Below are 26,647 nucleotides of genomic sequence, written 5' to 3'. Positions count from 1 at the left end.
TTTGAGATGTGCTTAAATTAGTTTATTAATATAGATAAACTGTGAGTAATACAGATTGTTTATGAACATAACATGGGTATCACACATTTATTTTGGTAACTAAAATTGATGGCCAAATGAGATACAAGAGGAAAATTATCTAGAATAATAAATTGTATTACTGAAGGTCTACCCAGCGATCAGCAAACCCAACCCCACTTAAAAGATGAGGAAACTGAGAACCAGAGGCTAGTATTCTTAACTCTACAAATGTTGAGGGCACTGATCATGTGCCAGGCACTTGCTTGGTACTGGGATTAAAAAAGTAAACAGAACAGTAATACCCGTACTCAAGGGACTCTTAGCCAGGACAGTGGGACATAGCATCCAGGAGGCAGGAAATTGTCACACAGCATAAGTATTGTCAGAAAAGCATGCTCAACCTGCAAGATGCAACTAATCCAGGCTTGGAAGCAGCTCTCCGAGAAGGTCATGTGTGAACTGACCTGGGAAGGATGAGCAGATGTCAGATAGACAACAGAGACTGTGAGACAGTCCCAGGAAGGCCAAGGCAAGGGCAAGTCTAGTTTAGTTAATAACCAAAGGAGCTGGAGTACAAAGGAGTTCTAATCCTGCATTTGGAGGATTAGAGGTATCAGTCTCCTGATAACAGGTGCAGCGCTACTTTAGAACACCAGCTGTCCATTGAGAAGAATGTGAACATTCCGTACATAAATCAATACTCTTGCATAGAAAACAGGAAGCATACACGGCTCGTGCTTCATTAAGTATAAACATTATGATTGTCCAAACCCTCTTGCTTCAAACTTCTTTCTGTTTCTCTTTTTCTTTTCCCTTTCAAAGGATCAATACTTCATAATAATAGCCTTTCATTTCCTTCCAAATATTTCTGTCCATGGGTCATGTCATAGAGCTCTTATGTCTGGAAGAAATTTAGGAGGTCATTTTGTGCATTGTAGCAGCAGGGTGGGGGTGAGCATCAGTGGGAACAGATGCCTCCTGGTACAGTGACACCGGGGGTTTCCCTTGTAGGGAACTTAACAATAAACACTGACCAAAATCATCCTGCATTTTATTATCACCATCAATTCTTAAAATATTCATCCCTGCCAAGGCAAACTGCTCCTGCTAACCTTTCACCCCTTCATATGCCAGGACACTGAATAGACACCTATGCACACAGAAAATCAAGTATGCATTAGCAATAACTGAAGTGGCCATGCTAGTGGTCATCTCAGAAGGTCACATGTTTTCCATTCAATTTCTTTCTGTATTCATAGCTGAGCAGTCAAAATCAGACACAGGGGAAAATTTATATCAGTGTTTAGCATCCTAAAACTATCCCCAGTGTAGATTCTCATCCCCACCAGTCTCCAATCTGTTTCCAGCTGATGTTCCAGGCAGTCACTTCTGAATTCACAGGCTCACTAGGTGCAGTCCTCACTCATCTTCTCGGGCTGGGCTGTCTGGCACGTGCTCGGAGGGGTAAACACGGAGGGGTCTTTAATGCCTAGTTGTACATCAAAAAATCGCGTAGACAGTATTACACTATAATTTCTAATGAAGGTTTCCTGGACCGGATAACAATCCTTGGCTGTATAAATGCCGATCCAGGTTTCGTCTATAGGAAGAAGAAAGTTGACTTTTAATAGAGGAGACAAGCAAAATGCTACACTTTTTCCTTATTGTGGTAAAATGCACACAAGATAAAAGGTGTTTTTAGCCATGATGAAGCACACAGTTGCAAGCATTCAGTACATTCATATCATCAGTACAACCATCATCACCATCCATCTCCATGTTTTCATCCTCCCCAACTGAAAACTCTGACCCATTAAAGAATAACTTCTCATTTTCTTTTTCTCCATAGTCCCTGCCAACATCCAGGCTACTGGTTGCCTGCAGGAATTTGGGTACCTAACATATGTGAAATCATGCAATGTTTGCCCCTTTTGACTGGTTTATTTCTCTTAATATAATATTCTCAAGGATTATTCATGTGGTAGCAGATATTCTTTCCTTTTTAGGGTGAACTAATGTTCTGCTGTATCCAACACCCTATTTTGTTTATCCATTTATCTGCTGATGGACATCTGGGTTAGTTCTACCTTTTGACTATTGGGAATCATGCTGCTCTAGACGTGGGCATGCACAGGTATGTTTAATTCATGCCTTTATTTCTTTTAGGAATGTATTGAGAACTGGAATAGCTGAATCACATGATGAGTCTATGCTTACTTCTTTGAGTAACTACCACATTGGTCCCCATGGCATGAATGCCCTCAGTGTTTAAAACAAACTTGGAATTACAGTGAATAGCTTCAAATGAAAACAGGCCACTTGACACTCAGAATACTGGAGTAGGTATGGCCAGGCAACTTTAAGAAGTGATGAGAGGAAAGGAAAAGGAGGCACCTGATTCGAGTGTGTGCCTTAGAAAAGCGCCCTCGTGTCACATACCTCTGGGTGATCCCAAAACATCAAAAGCCAATGTTAGTCCATAAGAGCCAGAGTGGAAGAAAAGTGCATGTGGCTCTAGAAGGCCAACATGTTTCAAATGACATGCTTAGAACCTAGTGTCCCATAATTTGCAAAGTACATATGGGGACTTACATAGGCTTTAAACAACATAATTCACCATACGTTTCCCTAACAGCTACCTTCATTAAGGGACTCTTTTAATTCTTACAGGATCGAGCTGACTTTCTGTTGGACCACTCCTGGACGGTGATCTGCTCCTGAGGCCCCCCAATGGAGTACTGGTCTTCAAAGGTGGAGTTCTGAGGAATGTCAAGAGGATCCCAAGTTTCTGTCAGGGTGATTTTTGAGCACTGCTTAGTGGCTTGTTCAATCTGAAACATGACTCCATCCTTATAGAGCAAAATATATTCAAATAATCTGAAATATAAATGAAAAAAAATAGAACTTTTATGCTACAATTATCATATTTTTATGAGCATAAAGTCCAAAGACTTTCTTTAAAGTACTTTCAACATAGAAAAAAAAATTTTTTTTTTGTTTGCTAGGCCATCATTTCCTTATTTACAAGCACTTTATACCAATCAAACTGAATATTAAATCACTAAAATTTCAGGTCAAAATTGAATATTCACTGAACAAATTCTTATCAGTGACTTCTTATATACCTGACTCTGATCCTACAAACACAGAGAAGATATGACCCTAGCTTACAGCTGGTTTGTGATTTTAGCCTCCGGAGGGTTTAACCCTTGGCTTGGCTGGATTCTTGCAACACTAAACCAAGCAATTACAGGAGTATACTGAATGTAAAACAAGAACCTGCTGAGGACCAAATGGACCAAATATCCATATTTCACTGCCTCAGTGCCTATTCGTCACAAATAAAAGATTTTATTGAACAGAGCTGCACCAGACTTCAACACTCCCACATACCCTAAGACAGCAAGGACAAAAACTGAAGGGTCCCCAGCCAGCAAGTGTTCCCTAAACGAGGTCTTCTACGTCCTCTTGACCTCCTCTCATGACTCTTTGTGGTAAGAGAGAGGGAAGTATTCCCAAGTGGTGCCAGAAGTCACGTGCATGCTATGTTGTATCTCCCTTAAATTTAAGCAATCTTGATGTTCTGTAAAGGCCACCATGTTTCCCTACATTTCAGTATCAATCCAAAACTCTGGCCACTGCTGCTAGTGGGGCAGAGTGGCACTCACTGCCGCCTTCATCTGAGAAACTGAAATTCACATTTAAGTGCAGAAGGACTAGGTGCTTTTCACGAGTAAATGAAGTTGGCAGAGATGTAGCTCAGTGGTAAAGCACTTGCTTGGCATGCACAGGCCCTAGTTTTAATCCCAGCACTGCAAAAAATTAAAAATAAAAAAATAAAGGACAACCAAGAATGGATCTGTGCTTTTTGGGACTAATGCTATTAGAAGAATGCTCATGGAGGAAGTATGTTCTCTTCCCAAGTCTGAACTCAAAGATTACTTTCTTTATTAAAAAATAATGCAAACAATAACTGCCTGTGTGGTCAAAATAATGCTTTGAGCTAGTATGGAAATATGAACGTGATCTCATTCTAAACATTTAGATATAATCTGCTTATTCCAGAGAAGGTATGAAATGGCTTACCAGAATAAGACAAAAAATAAAAATAAAATAACACATTTTTAAAAATTTTTTATTCTATTTTGTTATATACAAGAGCAGAATGCATAATGATTCATAGAACACATATAGAGCACAATTTTTCATATCTCTGGTTGTATACAAAGTATATTCACATAACTTTAGAAGTGGGAGTAAATATAGAAAAATGTGGATTTTTGTGAGATAATGCTCCAAAATGAAGTAATCTCTTATAATATGTATTTAGTGTCCACACAAAACCATTACCTCTTTGAAGAGCTGGAGGTTAAAAAGTAACTATTGCCTAATAACCAGTTAAGCACCATAAACATTCATATAAAAATATTAACATTAACTTTCAGAGCATAATTCATTTCTAAATATGTGAACCTCTGTCCAAATACAAATCTTGTTCTCAGACACTTTTAATGACCAGTGCACCATCCACAAAAACCTTACAATGTGTACCTTCAGGGGCATATAGCTGCCTTTATTGTTTTTCTCCTCACCATTAGCATCTCCATCCTGTGATATCCCCAATTTCAGGTATCCAGGCTGAGAGTCATTCCTAGTTTTTGCTGCTAGTCCTGTCTTGTGTTTTTCAAACTCTGACAATCGCCCCTGAAGGATGTGTAGTATTGTGCAAGAAAGAGTGTTCTTGAAACTACTGTTCTCATGCCCTAAAGCCACAGGATGCCAGAAGTACCCACCTAAGCAACATATTGGTCACATATGACCTTTCCATCCTCATCACAGCTTACGGGACCTGGGGTGGACCTGTGACCCAGGGCAACATAATCAGATCTCCCCACACCTGGACATGTAGAATTGTAACCGGAACCTACTATTCAACCTCTTTAGGCAAATGGGCATGTCATATGTAAACTCAGGAGCTGTTGGTGGCTATTTCCCAACATGTGAACTAAGAGTAAAGAAGGAGGCAGCAGGAAGCACTAGCAAACTGCTATTCCAACAACTATTCATTTCTTGGATGCGTCTTATTTTCTGAGATCCTCCTGCAGAGTTATAAAAACCTCCTATTGTTCTCATAAAACTTCCTTTCCAGCTTGCAACTTTGGGTCCTACTCATAACCAGGATTCATGTCAGAAAGAGTTGAGGACTCCAGGGCTCCAAGAAGAAAAGCCCCAAGTAAGAGTTCTATGTTTGTCAGTTTCTACCACTTGGACAAAATAGTTGAGTTAAATAATTCATAAGGAGAAAGCTTTATTTTGGCTAATGATTTCAGAGGTTTCAGCCCATGGTCATTTGACCTGTTTCTTTGGGGTCTGTGTTTGTCAGAATTTCATCTCTGTGACTGAAATAACTGACAAGAACAACTTAGAGGAAGAAAAAATTATTTCAGGCTCATGGTCTCAGCAGTTCAATTCATGGTCATCTGCAGAGAGCAAAGGAGCCAAGGAGAAGATACATAATTCCCTTTGTGATACCCCCAGTGATCTATCTCCTCTTTCCATGCCAAATCTGCCTATCATTACCACCCAGTAATCTATTCAAATCCAACAAAAGGATTAACCCATCAAATGAATTAGTCTGCTGATTAGGTTACAGCTCTCCTAATCTTTTCACCTTTGAACATTTCCACATTATATATCACATGAGTTTACTGAGGGACATCTCACAATCAAACCATAATAGGGCCTGTGGCAAGACAGCCCATCATGGCATGAGCACAAGGTTAAGTGGACTTCTTACCTCATTGCAGCCAGAAAACAAAATGAGAGAAGAAGAGGGTGAGGTTCCAATATCCCTAACTTCCACCAACTAGACCCTATGTCTTAAAGGTTCTACCACCTCCAAATGGTGGTGTGGTCTGGAAATCAAGTCTTTATTACATGAGCCTTTGGGGGACATTCATGACCCAAATCGTAGCAAGCCGTCAGACAGCTATTCTGTGAGAGGCATGCAAGGCCTTATGTAGAATCAAGGGCCACCGGCATGTAGTCAGTCACATGTAACAGAAAGAACAGGGACAGCAAGAAAAGTTATCTGCAAATTTCCCTTTCCCCCAGGCCAGCTCTGCCCATACACAGAAGTATAATTTAACTTTAAACTAAAAATTCTGGGCCTGAAACGATCATTACAAAATATTAATGTGTTAAATCTGGGTAATCCACACACAGGTGTTATGGTGTTCTCTGTAATTATCTGTTTTTGAAATATTTATTTATTTTTAAACAGAGGGCACCATCAAGAGTGAATGTGACTTTGTGATGTTGACTGTGCTTTAAGTAAAACTGAAAATAATCACATAATGGGAAACAAAGTAGAACTGTATAATTCATTGTATTTTTCAAAATCCCATGTGACTATAAATAATAATACTGTTCCATGATAAATTTTAGGAAAGAGCATTTTAACGATGCTCCCACATTTATGTGAATGCATCAACAGGTCAGATGTAAGTTTCTCCTTCAGACACAGGGCCTGAAGTTTGATAGAAAGGGACAGAAGGTCAAACGCAGCCATCAGCCCAGGTGGAAATGAGTCATCACTGTGGGGACCGCTGTGCGGGTTGTAACCCACAGACCGAAAGGACTGTCAGACTTCAACAGAAATTGCATCCCTGGAGGCAGGATCAAAGCCTGGCTCTGACAGGGAGGCAGTTGTGAGGATGGGAGTCATCAACTGCACCTCCAGGATACAGTCCAGGAAGGTAAGGTGCTAGAATCGGCATGGAGGACAGACAGGCAGACAGCCCTGGGTCAACAACAGCAGGCAGACTTCACCTCCTTGCTGGCCAGACACCAAGCAAAGCATGGTTCTCTGGGAGCAGCTGGTGAGAGTTCCCACAGAGGCTGGCCACCCGCTGCTGGGCCTTAGCTGTAAGCAAGGTCACAGCTGGTCAGGCCCAGCCAAGGAGTGAGAAGGCCGAGCTTTCCAAGGCAGCCACAATGCAGAGGAGTGGCCTGCCACTCATTTTGCCTCTCACCATATGGAACAAAAGATTTATGTTGCTTTTAACAAAACTCTCAGGCTCATTAACAATAACTTCCATTTCCTAAAAATTCATTTTCCTAAGTATTAGACCTCTGTTCTCAATCTTCCAAAATACTGATAATATTCACAAGTTTTATTTCTTCTGGAAACTGGTTTATGGTTTTTGTAAAACTGATTCATGTTCATGTAAAAAAGTTTTCAAACAATACAGAAATAAAAAGTAGAAGTTGCCCAGAAACTTGAACTTATAGACACAGTAACTCTGTGCATGTGCCTAAATATATGTTCTTCTAGATACATTTTTATAGTTATATCTATTCTTTAAATTGTAAATATTTAGTTGTTATAAAATACCTATATATGCAAAATTTATCACCTCAACCGTTTCTAAGTGAACGGTTAAATAGTGTTAAGCACATTCACATCGTTGTGTAACCAGCCTCCAAATTGCAAAGTTGACACTATATTCCCATTAAAAAATTTTTTCCAATTTCCTATTCTCCTCAGACTCTGGCAACTACTGTTCTACTTTCTGTCTCTATGAATCTGACTACTCTAGGTACCCCCCATAAGTTAATTCAGGCAGTATCTATGTTTTGTTGACTGGTATAGTTCATTTGGCATATAGTCCTCTAGTTTCTTCCATGTGGTAGCATGCATCCATCAGCTTTTCATTGCTGTAACCAAAATGCTTTCTAAGAACAACTGAAAAGAGAAAAACTTTATTTTAGCTCATAGTTTCAGAGGTTCAGACAATGGTCAGGCTATTGAACTCCATTGCCCTGGCCCCAGGGATGGCCTAACATCATAGCAGAAGAGAGTGGCAGAGGAAAGCTACTCAGCTCAAGGCAGCTGAGAATCAGAGGATATGGGAGAAGCCAGGGAAAATATAAGGTATATAATCCCCAAGGGCACACCCCCTGGAAACTATTTCTTCCAGCTATGCCTCCCACCAGCTTACAGTTATTACCCAGTAAGCCAGTCATATAATTAACCAATCAAGTGGACTAGTTCACTGATTAGGTTACAGCTCTCCTAATCTAATAATTTCAACTCTGAGCATGCCTGCATTATCTATCACATGAGCTTAGTGGGGGACACCTTATATCTAAACCATAATAACATATGTCAGAATCTCATTCCTATTTATGGCTGAATAGTAGCCCTTTGCATACATATACTGCATTTTGTTTATCCATTCATATTTGATAGATACTGGGGTTGTTCTCAACCTTTGGCTATTATGAATGAATGTCACTATGAACATGGTTGTACAAATATCATGCTGACTCTGTCTGTGTATGAACATATATATTGGGACACCACTGCTTTGAGGTCCATTCAGTGGTCAGCAATTACTGAATGGTGATAAAATCGTGAATTCATATTGATATTTCCAACAACACTTAACATTATAGGTTTTCCACCATTATTTTTCATACTTAAATAACTTTTCTCTTAAAATAAAAGTGATGCTTCCAAAAACATCAATAAAATTTCCTTATTTGCTTTATATTACAGTCAAATCTACTACACAAAAGTTGAGTTGCTAAATGACTTTAAAGATTTCATGGTAGCTCTTATTGTCCTCAAAGTATAACTCAGATTTAGAGTGAGTACTGTGCTAAAAGTTCACTTGGAATAAGCCTATTTGGTGTGTGGTTATGCTCATAGGTAGAATGTTAGGTTCATTTGTTTTAGTTTTTCCCTCAGTTTAGTGATTTATACCTCCTCTCTTTGACTTAATTTTATTATCTGCATATGGAATATTTTTCACATTTCAAATGCAAAATAATATCAAAAGACAGATTGAGAGAAGTCTCCCTCTCATCCCAATCCTCTCCCATCCCCTCATGACCTATATATAACACTATTCATCAGTGTTAATTGAACTTCTCCTGCATGTCTTTTACCAAAATAAAAAAAAATAAACAAATGCATGCATGGATTATTACTTATCCTCCTTTCTGGGAGGGGGCAGGGTGGTACTGGGCATTGAACTTGGGGGAGCTGAGTCATATCCCCACACCTTTATTATTTTTTATTTTGAGGTCTCACTAAGTTGTTTAGGGCCTCACTAAATTACTGAGGCTGGTGTTGAACTTGAGATCCTCCTGCCTCAGCCATCCAAGCCACTGGGATTACAGGTGTACATATCTTCCTTTCTTATGGAAAAGGTGGCATGCTGTATATTTTTCTGCTCTTGTTATGTCTACTCTCTATTATAGATTTCTTTCTTCTTTATCACTATGTAATAGGTTATTTATGTAAATACCATTGATTATTTAGGCATAATCCTGCTAATGAACAGTGGGTTGTTTCCATACTTCTGATATTAATAAAACACCACAATGAATGCCTGTGTGCTGTTTTATTTTGGAAGAATATATTTAAGGTAATCCTAAATGGAACTGCTAGGTCAAAAGGTGAAACATTTGTGATTGTGTTGAATATTACCAAATTTCTGTCCTTAGGACAGGACTATTTGGCACTCCTATCAAAATATATGAGAGTGCCTATTTTCTTTATAATACTGCCAATAGAGCATGTAGTCAAACTTGGATTTCAGCCCATCTGATAAGGAGGACCTGGAATTTGACTATCAAGGTTTTTATGTATTTTTTTAGAACTTTTAAAAATATGTATAACATCCTTATAATAGACTGCATAAATATAAAGTTCAGAGCTTGAAATTTTTTGCAAAGTGCACAACCTGTGGGTCCCCTACTTAGATCAAAATAAGGCATCCTAGAGGTCTTCCTCCTGATATCTCCCAGTCACTATCCTTCCAAAGAGAAGACTAGGTTTTGGGGTTTTTTGTTTGTTTGTTTTGTTTTTTGTTTGTTTATTTGTTTTGAAACAGGGTCTCAGTAAGTTGCTTACAGTCTCAGTAAATTGCTGTGGCTGGTTTTGAACCTACAATTCTCCTGCCTTAGCCTCCCAAACCACTGGGATTATAGATATGCTCCACTGCACCTGGCTAGACTAGTTTTAATTCTCCTTCACTCATGATAGTTGGTTGAGCAAATTTTCATATGTTGAGGCATTGATCTGTCCTCATTTTTCTATGAACTGACTCTTTATTCTCTGTACCTTAGGGTTTTTTTTTTCTTCCTAACTTTCTGTAGCTTGTAAATGAGTCTTTTGTGTCTGATAAAAGTTGCAAGTTTTTTTCCTCTGTCATTTTCTGACTACTAAAAATTTTCTACAATGGAAAGAATTTTACACTCTTCTTATATTACTTCTGAATTTTGTCATACTTAGAAAAAAAATCTTACTCTTGAGTTATAAAGACATGTACCCATGTTTTCTGTTATGTCTGTGTGGCTTTGTTTTGTTTACATTTTGATCTTTAACTCATTTAGAGTTTATTTTTATGCACGATGTGAGACATGGAGCCAATTTTATCTTTTTTTCAGTTGTTCCAACACCATTTATTAAGAATTCCATCTCTCTCCAGAGATTTGAGATTCCACCCTTATCAGATACTGAATTTCCAGATGTATGTGGATCTCTTCCAGGACTCTATTTTATTCTATTGGATTGGCATTTCATGCACCGGCATCATATTGCTTTATTTAGAGAAACTTAATAGTGTGCTTCAATATCAGGCCAAATTTACTGGGACTCTGACTGTTTTCATCTTTTTAAGGTTGATAGAATTAATACCTGCATTATGATGAATGATCATCCTGCCCTTCCTCCCAAAATCTGCCCATTTTGTGGTGTCATTTTGTATATTTTAGGAATATTTAAAATATGTTCTGTACAGTTTTGCACAGTTCTTTAAATTTACTCTTGAGTAGTGTATGTCTTTGTTGCTATTAGTATTTTTAATGGAAATTTCCTTTCCATTACAGTTTCTGGTTTAAATGGAAGGTTCCTTCCACCATTATGTCTAGCAGGTCATCATTTGTATATGTGAAGACTATAGGTTTTTCATGTCAATTTTATGTTCAACTATCTTACCTAATTCTTTTGTTTTAATTTTGTTTGATTTGGAGGTGCTTTGTGTCTTCAAGGCTCACTACATCCACACCATTGAAAAAGACAGTGATTGCTAAAAATTCAATACAATATTAAGTACAGTAGAGGTAATGGATATCCTTCTCTTTTCCTGAGTTTAACAGGAAGAGGATTCTGATTTCAATATAAACCTATAAAGTTTGCATCATGTTAAGTAGCACCTACTGATTCCTATTAAGTCCTTGTATCAGTAATGTTTGTTGAATTTTGTAAACTGCCTTTCCAGCAGACTAAGGACATAATCATGTGATTATTTCCCTAGATGTTTTGGATTTCCTAAAATCAAACTATCCTTGCATTTCTGAAATAGACTTTCCTTGATCATAATGTATTATTTTATTTATTTATTTATTTATTTTTCAGTTTGCTGATTGGGAGTATCAAAATTCCTAAGTGAAATTGCTTTACAATAATCCTAACAAATTCCCATCTTGTACCCAAAAACCACGATTTGCAATTCACTCATTAGTTCCCTATTCATGACCGCTTAGATTATTCCCATTTTTGTTAATGTTAATGCTGACTATAATTTGGAGATTAAACTTTTTACCTTCCTGTGTTTATTATCCTATGAAATATTTATAGACTGGGATTGTTGGATCTAGAGAAATTCTCATTTAATATAAAATATTACTGTTTCCCAAAAAGGGACACTAGAATTTTAAACTGGGCTTGGAGCTTCATTAATATCTTTGCCTTAGAAAAAGTACTGAAAGATTGCTCTCTTAGGAGACAAGGATACAACTTTTCTGTCTCATTTTCAAACTTCAGCATAAGGTTTACAAACCATGTGAAAAGCATCATAAGGAAGTCTTAGGTCAAAGGCCATGGTTTATTGCTTGTAGTCTGTATGCTTATAATTTTGATGTTCCAATTTCTCCAAATAAAGAGGGACCAAAATTCTGAAGCTCAGAGAATTTTTTGAAGAAAATAGAAATAAAATTTTTATAAAAATGCAATGCATCTTTACTATGATGGAAAAATTTGACCCTTATCATTTACCAAAGAAACTAATCATTTAACTTATACACAAAAGACTTAATCTGATATATAACTAAGAAGCATTACTTCATCCAAGTGGGATGGAGAGAGGAAAAAAGAGCCTATTACTGATTGCTGTGGTGGATACTTTCATAAAAGACCCAGAAGGCATTTCTGCCCCCTCCTCCTTGAATGCCTCTCAATATGTAGCTGAAAAAACAAAGTCATATAACTCATTTTATTCATCTGCCTTAGAAGCAGGAGTATAATTGGTTCTCTCCTTGGAAATCTAAAGGGTGGTCTGCAGGGAGAATGAATCCTCTAGAGATTTCTCCTTTATCAAAAAGAAGAGCTTGTCTTTTGTCCCATTCTGTTTCCTTCAGTTGTTGCCTTTGAACTTTGTTGGGTTAGGATAGAATGCCTGGAGCAGAGAGAGCCATCTTGAAGCCATGAGGCAACAAGTCAACCCACCATCTGCAACTGTGAGACAGCACCCTAAGAATGGCAGAACAAGGGTAGAGAAAAGCCTGGAGCCTTGGTGAAACTGTTGGGTGAAACCTGGAAATACGTATCATGACAGTTCTGTAATAAACAACACACATCCTAAACAACTGTTAGTGAGGTATTTTTGCATCTGTAGATATAAGTATCCTTAATGAATAAGTAAAAACTACTTCTTTACAGGTATTATCTACCTGATTCCTTACAACCACACAATGAGGACCTTCTCTTCCAGAATAGGCAGGACCCAAGAACTTGGCTAATCTTGGAATTCCAAATACTGGTGCTTTGGCAGGGTGTAGGTGAAACTGACCAGCCCCTGCCTCAATAGTCAACAAGCACTCGTTTTTCTTTCCTAAATTGGGATAGTAAGGAAAAAAAAAAAAAGAAAGAAAAAAATCTGTTTGCTGAAGGCAAATTCAGCTGGATGACATGTTACCAGCATTTTTTTAAAAAACAGATGACTGTAAGGCTCTGAGCATAACTCAGTTTAAATGATGAGGTTGGGATTGGACCCAAGGTCTGATCTCTTACCAGAATCACTCTAATTCTCTAATACCATCCTATTCGCTGCCTCCACATAGGGAAGGAATGATTCTTCCCATCTATGTAGAACATTTGGCTCTCCAATATATACTAAATTACAGAAAAGGGAGTGGACAAATATTATATTGTGATTACAAAAGGACTTTAGCTTTAATGGAAGATACTGGTCAAATTTTGGATTTGTTTAATATGCAATATAATAGATTAGTAATGCATGCTGGTCCTCTGACTCTCAGGAGGAAAAAATTGAGCTGCAGCTACTTGCCATTTCTGGCAACTGCTAAGTTTGAGTTACACCCTACAGTAATTATGAGACATAAAAAAGAAAAACACTTTCAGAACTGTGATGCTAGACACAAACTCATTGTGCATTTTGATGCCAAACATACATAACTAAAGGAAAATTAAATTACCTAAGAATGCAGCCTAAGGAAAAGGAAAATTACGTGTGCAATTTAAGAAGCTGTAAGGTGATGGACCTCCAATACTTGGATTCTACTTCAAAACTTGAAAAGAGTGCTCAAGAAATTGAAGAAGTCCCCCCCACCTAAAAAAAATATATCTGTATGAATATTGGCAATGTGTAGGTATATCTTCTTTCATCTGATGAAAGATAATAATAAAAAACATATTCCATGAGACAGTAACTCAAACTGTCTTAATTTTCTGACTTAATTTTCCCCATTACTAAAAGGAACAGTCTCATCAGTACTGAGATACCCAGGAGGTTGCCATGGTGCACGATGGTTTCTAGACTACACATCAAGGGGCATTAAGGAGAGGGAGTCAAGGAGTACATAGTCATCACTACGCTTTTTAGTAGAAATGCTTCAATTCCCACCATGCTGAAATATAAACTGACATACCCTTCCAGCTAATGAAACTCTAACATAGAAATCTGATCTTTCTACTTTCCCTGGGATTTAGGATAGACAGTGTTCATGATAAAAGGAATAATGGTGAACACAAGAGTAGTTTTCTGATGAAAAAACGTGAGAATCAAAATAAGAAATGCAGTAGAGGCAGAATAAAATAAACCAAAAGTAAATAAATAAATTAATTAATGAAACCCAGAAGCTGGTGACTTGAGAGGTATTATTCTAGAACTCAATATTGGTGCTTTGGCAGGGTATAGGTGAACCTGACCAGCCCCTGCCCCAATATGACTATTTTACCGAAATTGGGTAGAACATTTACTTTCTTGTCTATAATGGGTTAATCTAACATTAAATAATTTTTCAACATGAAAAAAAAGAGAGAGAGAGACAAAAAACCTTGAAGGACAGATTTAAGAGAACCAAAATGTGTAAGTAGAAAGAGATCCACAAAGAAATAAAGCAAAAAAAAAGAAAGTAAAAAAATTCCAGAAACAGTAGATGAAGGGTTGGGGATGTCACTCCGTGGTAAAGTGATTGCCTAGCATATTCAAGGCTCTGGGTTTGATCCTGACACCAACAGAAAAACAAACAGTAGATGAAATTTCTTTAGAGGTAGACATACCCTAATAAAGTTCAAGGACAATAGAAATGACCTACAAAAACTTGCATTTACACACACACACACACACACACACACACACACACACACATAAAAAGTAAACCAAACTTAGCTTAGTATCAGACCTCTGTTCTAGAGGTCTGAAAGATATAAAAATGTTTAAGCAAAAGGACTTTTTGTACCCACTGAATTGTACACATCCCCCCGCAAAAAAACTATTATTAGGTAAAACAATAATAAGTAGATATCCACAGACATTAAAAATCTTTGAAAGTATAGAACTCAGGTATCTTTTCTGATGAAGAGTGATTGCAAAAGTTTTTAGCTGACTAGAACATGAATCAAAAGAAAGAATTTAGGCAAGTAAGAAAAATGGTCTAAAAAAGAAATTTCAGTGAAAGGAGGAAAATGACTTAAGTATTGAAATTTTTTAAATAGCAGACTGTGTGGCAAAGTTCCTCAGAAGTTTGTGCAAACACACACGTTATAAAAATTCCTGTTATACCAAGTGAAGGAGCTGACCTTTCAAGGGTTTGAGTCAGGATAATAGAAAGAGGAAAGACTATAAACCACCAAAACACTTGAAATTCTTTTCAACATGCTATGTAGGACCTAAATAAACCCTGTGTGCAAAAGGTTTTGAGGTCAGGAAAGTAGATTACTGGGCTTTATTTTTGAACACCTTAAGGAGAGTCGAGATCTCTCTCATCAGGGTGTCTTTTCTGGGGTCTCAAGCTTCAGCCAGAACATACTTGAGTTGGGCTGGGAGGATCATCACTGTCCTTAAGTATTGAGTGTGTGACAAAGGGGGCAGGTAAAAGGCTTGATACTGAAATGGAGGAACTCCCAGGTCCTGCTGTGGCACTCCAGTGAATAATAAGTCTTTTCCCAGAATCCTTTGCTACCAAGGGTGTGGACTGGTGCAATGTCCACTGGTCCATTGCTCTCTTTCTCCTGAAGTGGGAGATTCCATCTTCTCATGCTTTCTCTACATTCGCTGCCTCTGCCTCAACACTTCAAGCAGGAACCCTGTGCAAAAAGTTGTCCCGGGGACTCTGATAGCTTCAGTGTGACCTGGAAAACTTCTTCAGAAGCACATATCTGAACATCCTGATTCATCAACATCTTGGTGAAGCACTCTTGTAGTGGGCCTTAAGACTCCAGAGGATCCAGAGGGGTTTCAGTAAGAGGCTTAAAGGGAATGTTTTAGAAGCTGTGGAGTCAATGAAGACAGCTTGCCTCATTGCAGTCTTCCTTGCAAATGTTTTTGTTTTGGCTTGGTTTGGGTGCTAGGAGTTAAACCCAGGGCCTCCAGCATGCTGGGTAAAAATTTTCCTACTCATCCAAACTCCTAGTATACTCCAAATATTTTCAAACCACTATGGAGGACCTTGCATTCACCATGCCACTTAGTTTGAGGTCCATGATGCTACATGTATATTCTTCATAAGTTATAGTATACCTATAACTTGCAATACTACATCAGACCAAGAAACTGGCATGTGCCTTGGCCCTGAGCCTCCTTCTTCCCATCTGTCTTCATTTTCCCTGGCAACTTCTGAGATTCTCCAAAGCAGTGTGCTCTCTGGGAGAGTTTAGAAGGTTATTTTTTTTTTTGTCTTTTATGATGCAAAGTTTTAGGCTCTTACTCATCAGCAAAGCCCACATTCTGGAATGCTCACAGTAGACCTCACTTTAGCCACAACAAAAGCAACCTTCTGTGAAGGGGCAGGGCTCATCCAGTTTTTTTTTTTTTTTTCCTCTAGGGCAGCTGCTTTCTTCTTTTGGGGGCCATCTGTCACAGATTTTCTCTTTCTTTGGCGGTATGAGGGTGGCATAAGTACCCTGGTAGGGGACTAGTGCTTCTTTAGAAAGCTTCTCAGTTCAAAGAAGCATTGCCTTTGAAGAAAACCAATAGTGCCTGGGAAACCTCCACATCCATATGGGTGGAAAGTCTCCAAAAATTGAGGTGAAGGAAGAAAAGAGACATTGAAAACAGTGTTTGATGAGAGATGAGCTTAGGAGTGGCTCATGGATGAAATGAAAATGAGGAAATCCATTCCCCAAAGATTGGGATATGCCCTTCTGCTTGGGTTCCACTATAGACCTATGTAAAAACTTTTAAAAACATAGGTAAGGTAGACAATGCAATTTTTTTTTAAGAGAGAGGGGAGAGAGAGAGAGAGAGAGAGAGAGAGAGAGAGAGAGAGAGAGAGAGAGAGAGAGAGAGAGAGAGAGAGAATTTTAATATTTATTTGTTTTTTTTAGTTTTCGGCAGACACAACATGTTTGTTCATATGCTGAGGATCGAACCCAGGCCACCCACATGCCAGGTGAGCGCACTACCGCTTGAGCCACATCCCCAGCCCCGACAATGCAATTTGATATAAAAATTATCTTTCTTTAATCAAGCAGATATATGGTATAAAATAAAATGAATAATAAGCTATAAGAACCTTTGCATAAATCTGTGAGTTTGTTGTTTTAGAAAACATAATCGTGAGAAAAAAAGGATAGAAAAAGATGCAAAGATGACTTAACACTTGGCAGTCTGTTAGTACAATTCACTAGGCTGATGAAGTTTCATCCATCTTAATTAAAATACATTCTTTATAAAATGAAATCAGAGATATATTTACTAGACCTGATAGAATATTGTGTGAAGCCAGCAACCTGTGAAAGGTAACTGGGAAACATTAGAGGTACTCACACTAGAAGAGGACTCTGATTGCCTTAATTTGGGTGAAGGAAGACAGGAGAGATGAGGAAACAAATGTAGGATTATTAAATCATATGTTAGATAGTAGTAGGAGCCTGGAGCATATAAGGCATTTGAGATGGGCATGTGAGAGTGCTGAGAGGAGATCTAGTGCAATTTGACAGTGGCCATACAGTTTCTCAGGGGAAAGATTTTGTAGGTAAAGAGAACCACAGCTAAGGCTGTGGGTTGGTGATGAGGTTGGGGAAATAAGATATGAAGAGGGGAGGGAGCAGATCCCATAGGTTCAGTAGGCTCTTGTAAGGACATTTTACAAGGAAGGACATTTATTCCAAGATAGATAGAAAGCACTGGAGTATTTTGAGCCGAGGAACAACATGATACAATGTTTTTTGACAGAATTACCTGGGCTACTCTCTTGAGAATAGACTAAAGGAGGCCAGTGCAGAAGTAGGAGGCAGGGGGGCAAAGAAATAGATGATAGCAGACTGTTACAAAAATCCAGGCCAAGAGATGGTGAAGGTGGGACCAGAATAATATTGGAAGCATGATCAGATTCTGGGTATTTATTCAAAATTTCAATCAACTGGATTGGTTTATAGAATATTTTTTGGCAAATGGGAGAAAAAGAAATCAAGGATGAGTCCAAGAGTTTCACGCTGAGCAAGTGGGTTTGCTAGTGCCAAAGAAAAAGAAAACTCCATGAGGAGTAAGTTTGGTTAGTTTGGTTAGATTCTGGCTTTTATTTGTTGTTTGTTTGTTTATATGCAGGGGAAACATTTTGGTCATGCTGAGTTCCACATGACTATTGGATTCCAAAATGAAGATATCAACTAAGCAGCTGGATCCATGAGTGCAAAGGTCAGGGGAGATCTATGGCTTGGAGAGGGGCAGGCGAGAGTCTTCCCCTGGGGAGAGGGCACTCTGAGCCATGACCTAGATGAGATCATCAAGACAGCAGGTTTAGACAAAAAGTAAAGAAATGGAAAGTCTGAGCCTTGGGCGGTCCATCACCAACAGCCCTGAGAAGAGGAGGAAGGGCAAAGGAGACTAAGAAGAAAAGGAAAAGAGACAGAAGGAAGGAAAGGAGAGAGTGACATGTGGAAAATCAAAGGAGAAAATGTGTCAAGATGGAGAAGAGCAAAGTAAAACCAGGACTGATAAAAGATGAGCTGATTAGTAATGTGCTGCTTAGTGCCCTTGCCCAGAGCATTCTCAACAGAATTGTGGTGATGAAAGTTTTATTGGAGGGGGTTCAAGAGAGCCTGGGAGGACAGAAATTGGAGTTAGCCTGAGATTTGCTTTAAACAGAGGGAAGAATGAGGTTTCAGCTAGTAGCCTTCAAGAAAAGTTTTTTTTTTATTTTTTTATTTTTATTTTTTTTAACTGTAAAAGACGGGTAAAATAAAAGAAATTTTAAAGGGGGAAAATAGAAGATTTTTACTGGAATTGGGAATATAAGACTATCACATTTTTTCCAGGAAAAATAAACCACTAATTGGTGGAATATTTTCAGATCTTTGGGCACTCTGCCTCTGACCACCTTCTTTAAGGTCAGAATCAGGAAGAAATAGCTCAAGGTTATGGGAGAGAAAAAAAGATCTTTCCAGAACAGTATGGTTACCACCTCTGGCTTCCATTTATAAGATAGTCTTATCTTCTACCAGCTTTCTTATCTTTTTTGGCAGTAGTTTCTCCTCCCTCCCTCCCTCACTGCCCAGTCCTCCCTCCTTATCCTGAAAGCCAATGGGAAACAGCCCCGCTAAATTAAGCCCCTTAAAGCAAATTTTGTGTTCTTCCATGAAAATCTCTTTGGAGAAAGAAATCTCCTCTGGAGAAAAACTTAGTATTGCAAATAGCACAGTTTATTCTTTGAGGAGCAAGAGGCCATGAACAGTCAGACTCCCTGAGCTAATAAAAGAAAATATTCTCTCCTGCCATCAGAGATCAAGAGGAGTGAGTAACAGCCAAAAGAGAAGTCATTATTCTGAAATTCTCAAAGTCATAACTTCTTAAAACTCAAAGTCCAATCCATGCAAAACAGAGTTCATGATCAAATAAATTTGTTGAACACTTTATACTAATCTACCTCTTCCAGACACACAGACACCCTCTGAGGATTTGGAATGGTGATACGATATGCTGAGAAACACAAAAGAAAACAAACATACATTTAAAAAAAGTAACCTAACCATCCCCTTCTTGTTGTTGAGCAATTTAGACTAAATAAAACCATTAGGTAAGACCAAGCAAAGTAGGTTTCTACAGGTACTGGCTGGGGGTGCAGGGTCCATGTGGGGTGAGGTGGGTGTTCATGTGCAGAGGACCTATCCTAAGAATGCATGATTGGTTATACTTCAACTAAATATAGGGTACAGTTTTCTCACTGAGAAGGTAGCCTCAAAAGTGATATTGAGAAGCTGGGTTCAGTGCTGCATGCTTGTAATCCCAGTGGTCAGGAGACTGAGGCAGGAAGATCGTGAATTCAAAGCCAGCCTCAGCAAAAGTGAGGTGCTAAGCAACTTAGTGGGACCCTGTCTCTAAATAAAATAAAAAAAACTAGGCCGGGGATGTGGCTCAGTGGTAGAGTGTCCCTGAGTTCAATTCCAGGTACCAAAAAAAAAAAAAAAAAAAAAGTGATACACAGAAAACTAGAAAGAACCACGTGGTATTAGAATAGGAGGTATTGGTGTAAATAGCTCTATGCATTAGAATTGGAGGCCTACAGATAAATACAGGCTTACGGGTGTGGGTGTGTAATCTACATATGAGTGTATGTAAGTGTGTGTGTGAATTTAAACCTACACACCCTTATTTAATCCACCATGAAGGACTGGGAACAGGGCCACACAGTGGCAATGACCACAAACAGAGTTTGACTTCCAAGTATTCTTCTCTAGCAGGCTTCTTGAGAAATGGCTTCTCAAGGTGGAAACAAGGGAAATACAGATGATCTTGAAATATCTTGTTTTGCCAAAAAGAAAGGGAATGCTCAAAGAATAAGAAGATATGTCTAAAGGACATTGAAGCCAATTGGAGCTAATAAAAGAAAATATTATTTTCTGCCATCAGAGATCAAGAGGAGTGAGTGATCTCTGGGCAACCTAGTGAGAAACTCTCTCTCTCAAAAAGGGGGGGGGGGGCTGGTGATATAATTCAGTGTGGTAGAGCAACCCTGGGTTCAATCTCTAGTGCCATGGCGGGGGAAAGAAAAAAAAAGAGGCTCCCACTAGCCAAATCCAGGAAGCCAAATAAACAATGAGAACAGTGGAATAAAAGGAGATCCTTGAGTCCATATTGAGACAAATACATGAACGGGTAGAAAGTTTAATGAAGAAGGAGATATGGACATGGTCTAAAAATACCTCCCTACAAAATAGGTATTAATTGCAAAGGAAAGAATTATCACTTTGCAGTAAAGAAGAAACCTGGAAGAGAACAGCCAACCAAATGATCCAAGTGAACATCAGGATGCCAAAAATACGAAGTATTACCTCTGAGCTATTCCTGCCAAAGGTAAGCAACTTGAATCTAATATGAGGAAACACAAGACAAACCCAGGTGGAGGGACAATCTACAAAACAACTGGTTTTCAATCTTTAAAAGTACTAAAGTGCAAGAAAGATCTTAGGAACTGTTTGAGACCAGGAGAGTCTACAGAGACACAACCCCTAAATACTATGCTTGAATTTAAACTGTGTCCCTTTCCTAGGAAGAACACATAAAGGAAAACTGGTAAAAACCTGAATGACAACTGAATTTCAGATAAGAGGAAACATTGTTAACTTCGTGATTTTTAAGTTTGTATTGAAGTTATATAGGAGAATGCCCTTTCTTGTTGGAAATACACCCTGAGGTATTTGGGGATCATGGGTGTATGAGGTTGGAAACTCCCTCTCAAATGGTTCAAAGATTTAAGGGAGAAAGAAGCCCTTTGCATTATATTTGCAACTTTTCTATAAGTGTGAGATAGTTTTTCAAAACAAAATAAAATCATGCATTTGAAAAGAATGTTAGCCAGATATGGTGGTGCATGCCTGTAATCCCAGCTACTCAGGAGGCTGAGGCAAAAGGATCACAAGTATGAGGCCAGCCTGGGCAACCTAGTGAAAAACTCTCGCTCAAAAAAACAAGACAAAAGAAAAACAAATTAAAAAGGGCTGGTGATATAATTCAGTGGTAGAGCAACCCTGGAAGAATCTCTAGTGCCATGGGGTGTAGGGGAAGAAAAAAGAAAAAAGAAAAAAAAAAAAACAAAACAGGAAAAGGATCCTTATCTTCATTCACAAACACATTAGATCATTGAAGTTACTTAACATAATTGCATATGCTGGAACTAATCTTCTATAGCAGACACTTGGATGAAACTTCCTGTGGGATCCTATTTGATTCTTAGTATAAAGTGATGCTCAGGAGAGATAACAACTCTGTGAGTTTAAGACCAAAGCATTGAAAGACAACATCTTATTCTTTGCCCACAAGCATAGGTGTAAGTGAAAAGAAGAAGAAAGAGAAAGCACACGGAAACTGGAGATGTGGTCAGGGGCACAGAGCTTGACCTGCATGTATTTGAGGCCCTGGGTTCAATCCCTAGAACTGCAAAATAAATAAATACATAAATGAACACATGAATAAAAGGAAACTTGACTTTATTGACACAAAGAGACAAGTTGAGAAAAACTGAAAATCCGTGCCAAGTTCACTGCATCCTGGTAGCAACAGCCAATCAGCTTGATAAGATAAAGCACAATTTGGTGCTTTCATGATATCCATTAATCCTATCTCTTCCTAGCTTTTAAGAATAAGGGCCTGGAATTTAGAATCAACATTGTAGACATCGTTGAAATGAAAAGATAAAAAAGACCAAGGTCCTGAGAAGTTAAGGACCTTATTGGGGTGGGGGGGCGGAGTCAGGATTAGAAGCCATGATTGATATTTCATGGGTTTAAAATGGATGCTTATGCTCTCTGCAGTACAGATGACTTGTTTACTTTAAAAATAGAAAAAGAATTCTATTTTGTTCTTTAGGAAATAAAATTCTCTGGGAAAATTGGGACAGAATTAGTCAGAACTTGAATGAGAATGACTAGCCCCTCCATTTTTGACATGTTTTTCATCATTTACAAATAAAAATCACCACCAATGGAACATATTAGATTGATAACTGAATAGTCTAAGATTTTGCCTCTATGCATATTCATCCAATGCCTCTGCACCCACTAACATTCATAGCTTTATTAATCCCAACACCCAAGCCACCATTTTGTAAGTAGCAGTAAATCACTCCAGGTCCCTCAGCATTCATTCAACATCAACGCTGTTTTTCCCATAAAGTTCAACATATTGACTGAAATACAAAAATGAACGTTTTGCTTTTCTATCAGTCTTCCAAACATAATTCTTGTGAGTTTAATCAAGGAGTGAAGACAGACCACTGGAACCAGAAAACCAAATAGTATCAATTACTAATATTTCCCATTCTCTATTCAGACTTGTCTTATCTAAAGCTTGTAAAGTTGTTTAATCTCTTCCCTCATCTCAGGGAAAAGAAAGTCTGGAAAATCCTGATCATTCCACATTAACCATCAGTGGGATTTTCCATAACTATCTGGATGAAAAATGAAAATCTTAAGAAGTTGATCCAATTCTAAAACTTACTTCTCAACTTACTAATAAATACAAAGAGACAACCTATCCACATTTTCTTCAAACAACATCTGCTCTCTTGGCCAGACTGCTGATACCTGGAAAAAAAGTTTTTGAGTTCATTTCAACAAATCTACATTTAAATAGTTCAAAATGTATTTATGCACCAAACCTTCTCCTCTACATCTGACTTACAGCCAACAATGGGACTATAAGACAGAACCTTGCCAAGAACTCTGGAAAGAAAAGGAATACAGTTGTCCTTTAAAAGTTAAACTATAAAACCAACACTTAACTAATAAGGGCAAATAACTAATGAGGGAACACACACACACACAAAGAAGAGCAAGATTTAGCCATGATCGCACTAAAGGTAAAACACAAAAATCTGAAGACTATACTAATTAATCATGGAGTTACGAAAGGAGAGCTACTAATACAGACTTCAGCAATACCCACTTACACCCTATTCAGACTAGGAAGAGTCTAGCCCAGCAAAGTAGAGACAAGGTATCTCAACTGTGAAAATGAATGTATCGCTTCATCTTCACCTGATTACCATGAAAACCTACTCTGCGCTGGCCTCTTTTATTCATGATGGAAAGCCAAATGTTGAGTATAAGGCCTAGGCTAGCACAGGCAATCAATCATGTTTGTTCAATGTATTTCTTCCAGTTCTGTGCTCACAACGTCTTGATGATAATTGGCAAAACACACACACACACACACACACACACACACCCCTAGTTTTGAGTACAGGAAGATAATGACCTAGTTTTAGAATTTGAGAATTCCAGCCTCCAGGCTAGCAGTAAAATTCATTGAAACATATTGTTTAACATTTGACTTTGCATATACTGAGTCTGATCCCTAAAGGAAGGAACCCTGTGTGTGCTGCTGAGTCAAATATCTGAGTCCACAGCTGGAAGCAAGTTTCTGGCAGATGGGAAATTCACCAGGATGATGATGGTGGTGGTGATGGGATCATCCACAGCCTTGTGCTGATCTTTAGAGTGCTATCAGATGTTGTACTATGCTCTACATACCTAAACTCAATCCCCATAATGTACTAACAAATTTGTCATAAGTATTCTTATGTTTTAAATGAAGAATCTGAGGCTCAGCAAATGACAGTAATTTATCCAAAGACCCACCTTCAGAAAATGGATTCAAAACTAGGTTTGTCTGACTTTATACCTGAATTTCTTAAATTGCAAAAATTGCTATCTTGTAGGGTGGGGGGCATAAAGCTTTATCCTTCTGCTGGCCACACTCCTCTGCATCAGCAGGGAGTTTCAAGTCACTCTAATCCATCTTCAACAAGACCACTCATCAATACACTTCTATTATAACAGACTTCACATAAATGAGCACAGTGAGTAATGGTCCATCATCACCTGGCTTTCTCGAGTCTTGGTTCTGTGGTAGTGAGAAAGTTCTTTTAATCTTCCTAGACTTCAGAGTCTTTCTATAAAATGGAGGTCATAAAACCTGCACTGTGAATTGTTGTGAGATTTAAACTAAATCATATAATATGTGCAAAGTTGGCAGCAACATGGCTGGCATATAATAAGCGCTCAAATATTGGTGATTGTTATTACCACTTCTTTCAAGACCCAACCCAAAACATCCATGTTTTGAAAGGCTTTGCACATATCTAAAATAAAGATTCTTCTGTTCCATGCTTCCACAGAATTCATATACAGTGATTCCTAGGTCTCCAAGGAGGATTGGTTCCAGGGTCCCTGTGGATACCAAACTCTGTGGATGCCAGAGACCCTAGTACAAAATGGCGTAGTACTCGCAAATAACCTATGGATATCCTCCCAAATACATTAAGTCATCTGTGGATAACTTATAGAACCTAATGCAGTTTAAATGCTATGTAAATAGGTATCATACCTCATCATTTAGGGAATAAGGACAAGACAAAATCTGCATGGTCCAATTCAGATGCAATTTGTTTCAAACAATTTTGATGTGTGGTTGTTTGAATCCTCAAATGCAGAACCAAAAAAATACAGAAGGCCTACTATGTTTTCTAATGTATTATCTTCCTCTGAATACGACACTTGCAATGGTTAGTCCTTCCCCTCGTTTCCTCAAGAAGCCCAACACTTCAACAAATGTTTTAAGGGGAAATGATATTATTATCAAGATTTTTTTTGTCCCAGAACATAATGGTATCCCTTGGTCACTGTTCTTACTGCTCACTGAAGCCTTAAATGATGGACATTTATATCACACCTCCTAATGTTGCAAGAGAGGCCAAAGTGACCCTTGGAAGAACAGGAAGGCTGTGGTAAGAAGACAGGTGGTAATCCCAAATTAGAAATCAGGTCTTAAAGGGGCCAGAGGAAAGGTGACCACTCAGGAGAGCACCTTCTGTCAAAACTGTGGAAAGGTGAATTATTAGGCCAGTTATATTTTTTATATTGAATCCTTCCTTTATGGAGTATTGTGTACCCATTAAAACCAGATAGAGGCCAAGCAATAAAATGGCAAATAACATGTAAGAGACAATGTTAAGAAGAAAGGATACAGATAATAGTATACAATTTCTGATGGTAGTACGGAAAACTAGCTTTAAAAAGCGAGCAACAAAACACCTTATGGGAGTGAACTGAAGTTTTAACAGTTGTAACAAGGTTATGATTTATCAGATCCCTGCACATTTTAGTGTTATTATATTCCTTTAAGATGGAAAAAGAAGAAGGTATTATATATGTATGTGTGTACATATGTGTATGTGTCCCTAGCAGCTGGCTTCTGGAAGAAATGAGCTAGTGCAGAAGCCACGCCCTAGGTTACAGGGGGCTATGGTCGCCTTGGGTCTGACTCAGCAACCTGGAGACTGCGGGGAACTTGGGTCTGGGGCCCCTGGCGGTTCGATCTTGCTAGGGCTTTTATTTTCCTAACATCGCAGTGCGAAGCAATATTGAGAGCCTGCCGGCCGGCCGCACTTAATGAGCCCAGCCCCACACTATGCTGTCCCGATGCGACCCTCTTTGCGAAAGTTTTTTTTTTTTTGTGTGTGTGTGTGTTTTTTTTTTAGGGCAGGGAGGAGCCACGAGGGGCTGGAAACCCGGCAGGCTTGAGCGCTGGGCCCCGCGACCTCGCCCTCCCCAGCCCGTCCCACTGCCGACCCCACGTCCCATACCTCTTGCAAGGGATCAGCGCCTTCCTCTCGTCCAGCACTCTCACGCGCTGGTTGACCCCATCGTAGGACAGCAGAGCACGACTGTTGCGCCCACTGCTCTGTTGATAAAGAACCTGGCGTCCCTCCCACTGCTGCGGCGCCTGGCACGGGTGCGGCGACCCCGGGGAGCCCGCCGTACCCAGGCCGCACAGGCCGCCCAGCGCCCAAACCCAGAGGCCGCCCAGCAGCCAGGCGCCCAGGGGGCTGGCCGCGCGGAGAGGAACGCGTCCTGACATCGCTGTCTGCCGCCCCCCAGGAGTGAGCCCGAGTCCAAGGGGCCGCTGAGGGCTCCAGGCGCAGAGTGGTTCCAAGGGTTCTCTCGGCACTGGGCCGGCCGAGGTGCTTCCTGTCCTAGCAGTGGCCTTTATCAGCTGTTGAGATCAGGACACAGAGGCTCCTGAGCTAGACATTGGGCCTGGGAAGGCTCCTGTGAATCGCGCGCGAGCTATTTTCTGCCTTGGCCGCTGCC

General features: G+C 39.1%; 1 protein-coding gene across 2 annotated transcripts; it reads right to left on the bottom strand.

Annotated features, from left to right (window-relative positions):
• On the bottom strand, positions 1–26,647 carry Epdr1 (ependymin related 1). 2 transcript variants are annotated; one of them, XM_076836249.1, is made up of 3 exons: positions 26,140–26,647; positions 2,690–2,898; positions 1–1,621 (listed from the first exon to the last, which is right to left on the bottom strand). In XM_076836249.1, exons 1-3 carry the CDS (start codon positions 26,412–26,414, stop codon positions 1,428–1,430), a joined length of 678 nt encoding a protein of 225 aa, XP_076692364.1. In that variant the 5' UTR covers positions 26,415–26,647; the 3' UTR covers positions 1–1,427. The 2 variants fall into 2 exon arrangements, with proteins under 2 accessions (XP_076692364.1, XP_076692374.1); XM_076836259.1 differs by having other exon boundaries at positions 1,591–1,621; positions 2,661–2,898.

This window comes from Callospermophilus lateralis, chromosome 1 (assembly GCF_048772815.1).
Source record: "Callospermophilus lateralis isolate mCalLat2 chromosome 1, mCalLat2.hap1, whole genome shotgun sequence".
NCBI lineage: Eukaryota > Metazoa > Chordata > Mammalia > Rodentia > Sciuridae > Callospermophilus > Callospermophilus lateralis.
This window is presented reverse-complemented; position numbering and strand designations above follow the sequence as displayed.

Excerpts from the sequence above, each read along its gene's own strand:
- Epdr1 (XM_076836249.1), bottom strand. The coding sequence starts at position 26,414 with ATGTCAGGACGCGTTCCTCTCCGCGCGGCCAGCCCCCTGGGCGCCTGG. Across the intron at positions 2,899-26,139 it reads GCGCTGATCCCTTGCAAGAG|ATTATTTGAATATATTTTGC; the intron begins GTATGGGACGTG and ends TTTATATTTCAG. Across the intron at positions 1,622-2,689 it reads CAGAAAGTCAGCTCGATCCT|ACGAAACCTGGATCGGCATT; the intron begins GTAAGAATTAAA and ends TTCTTCCTATAG.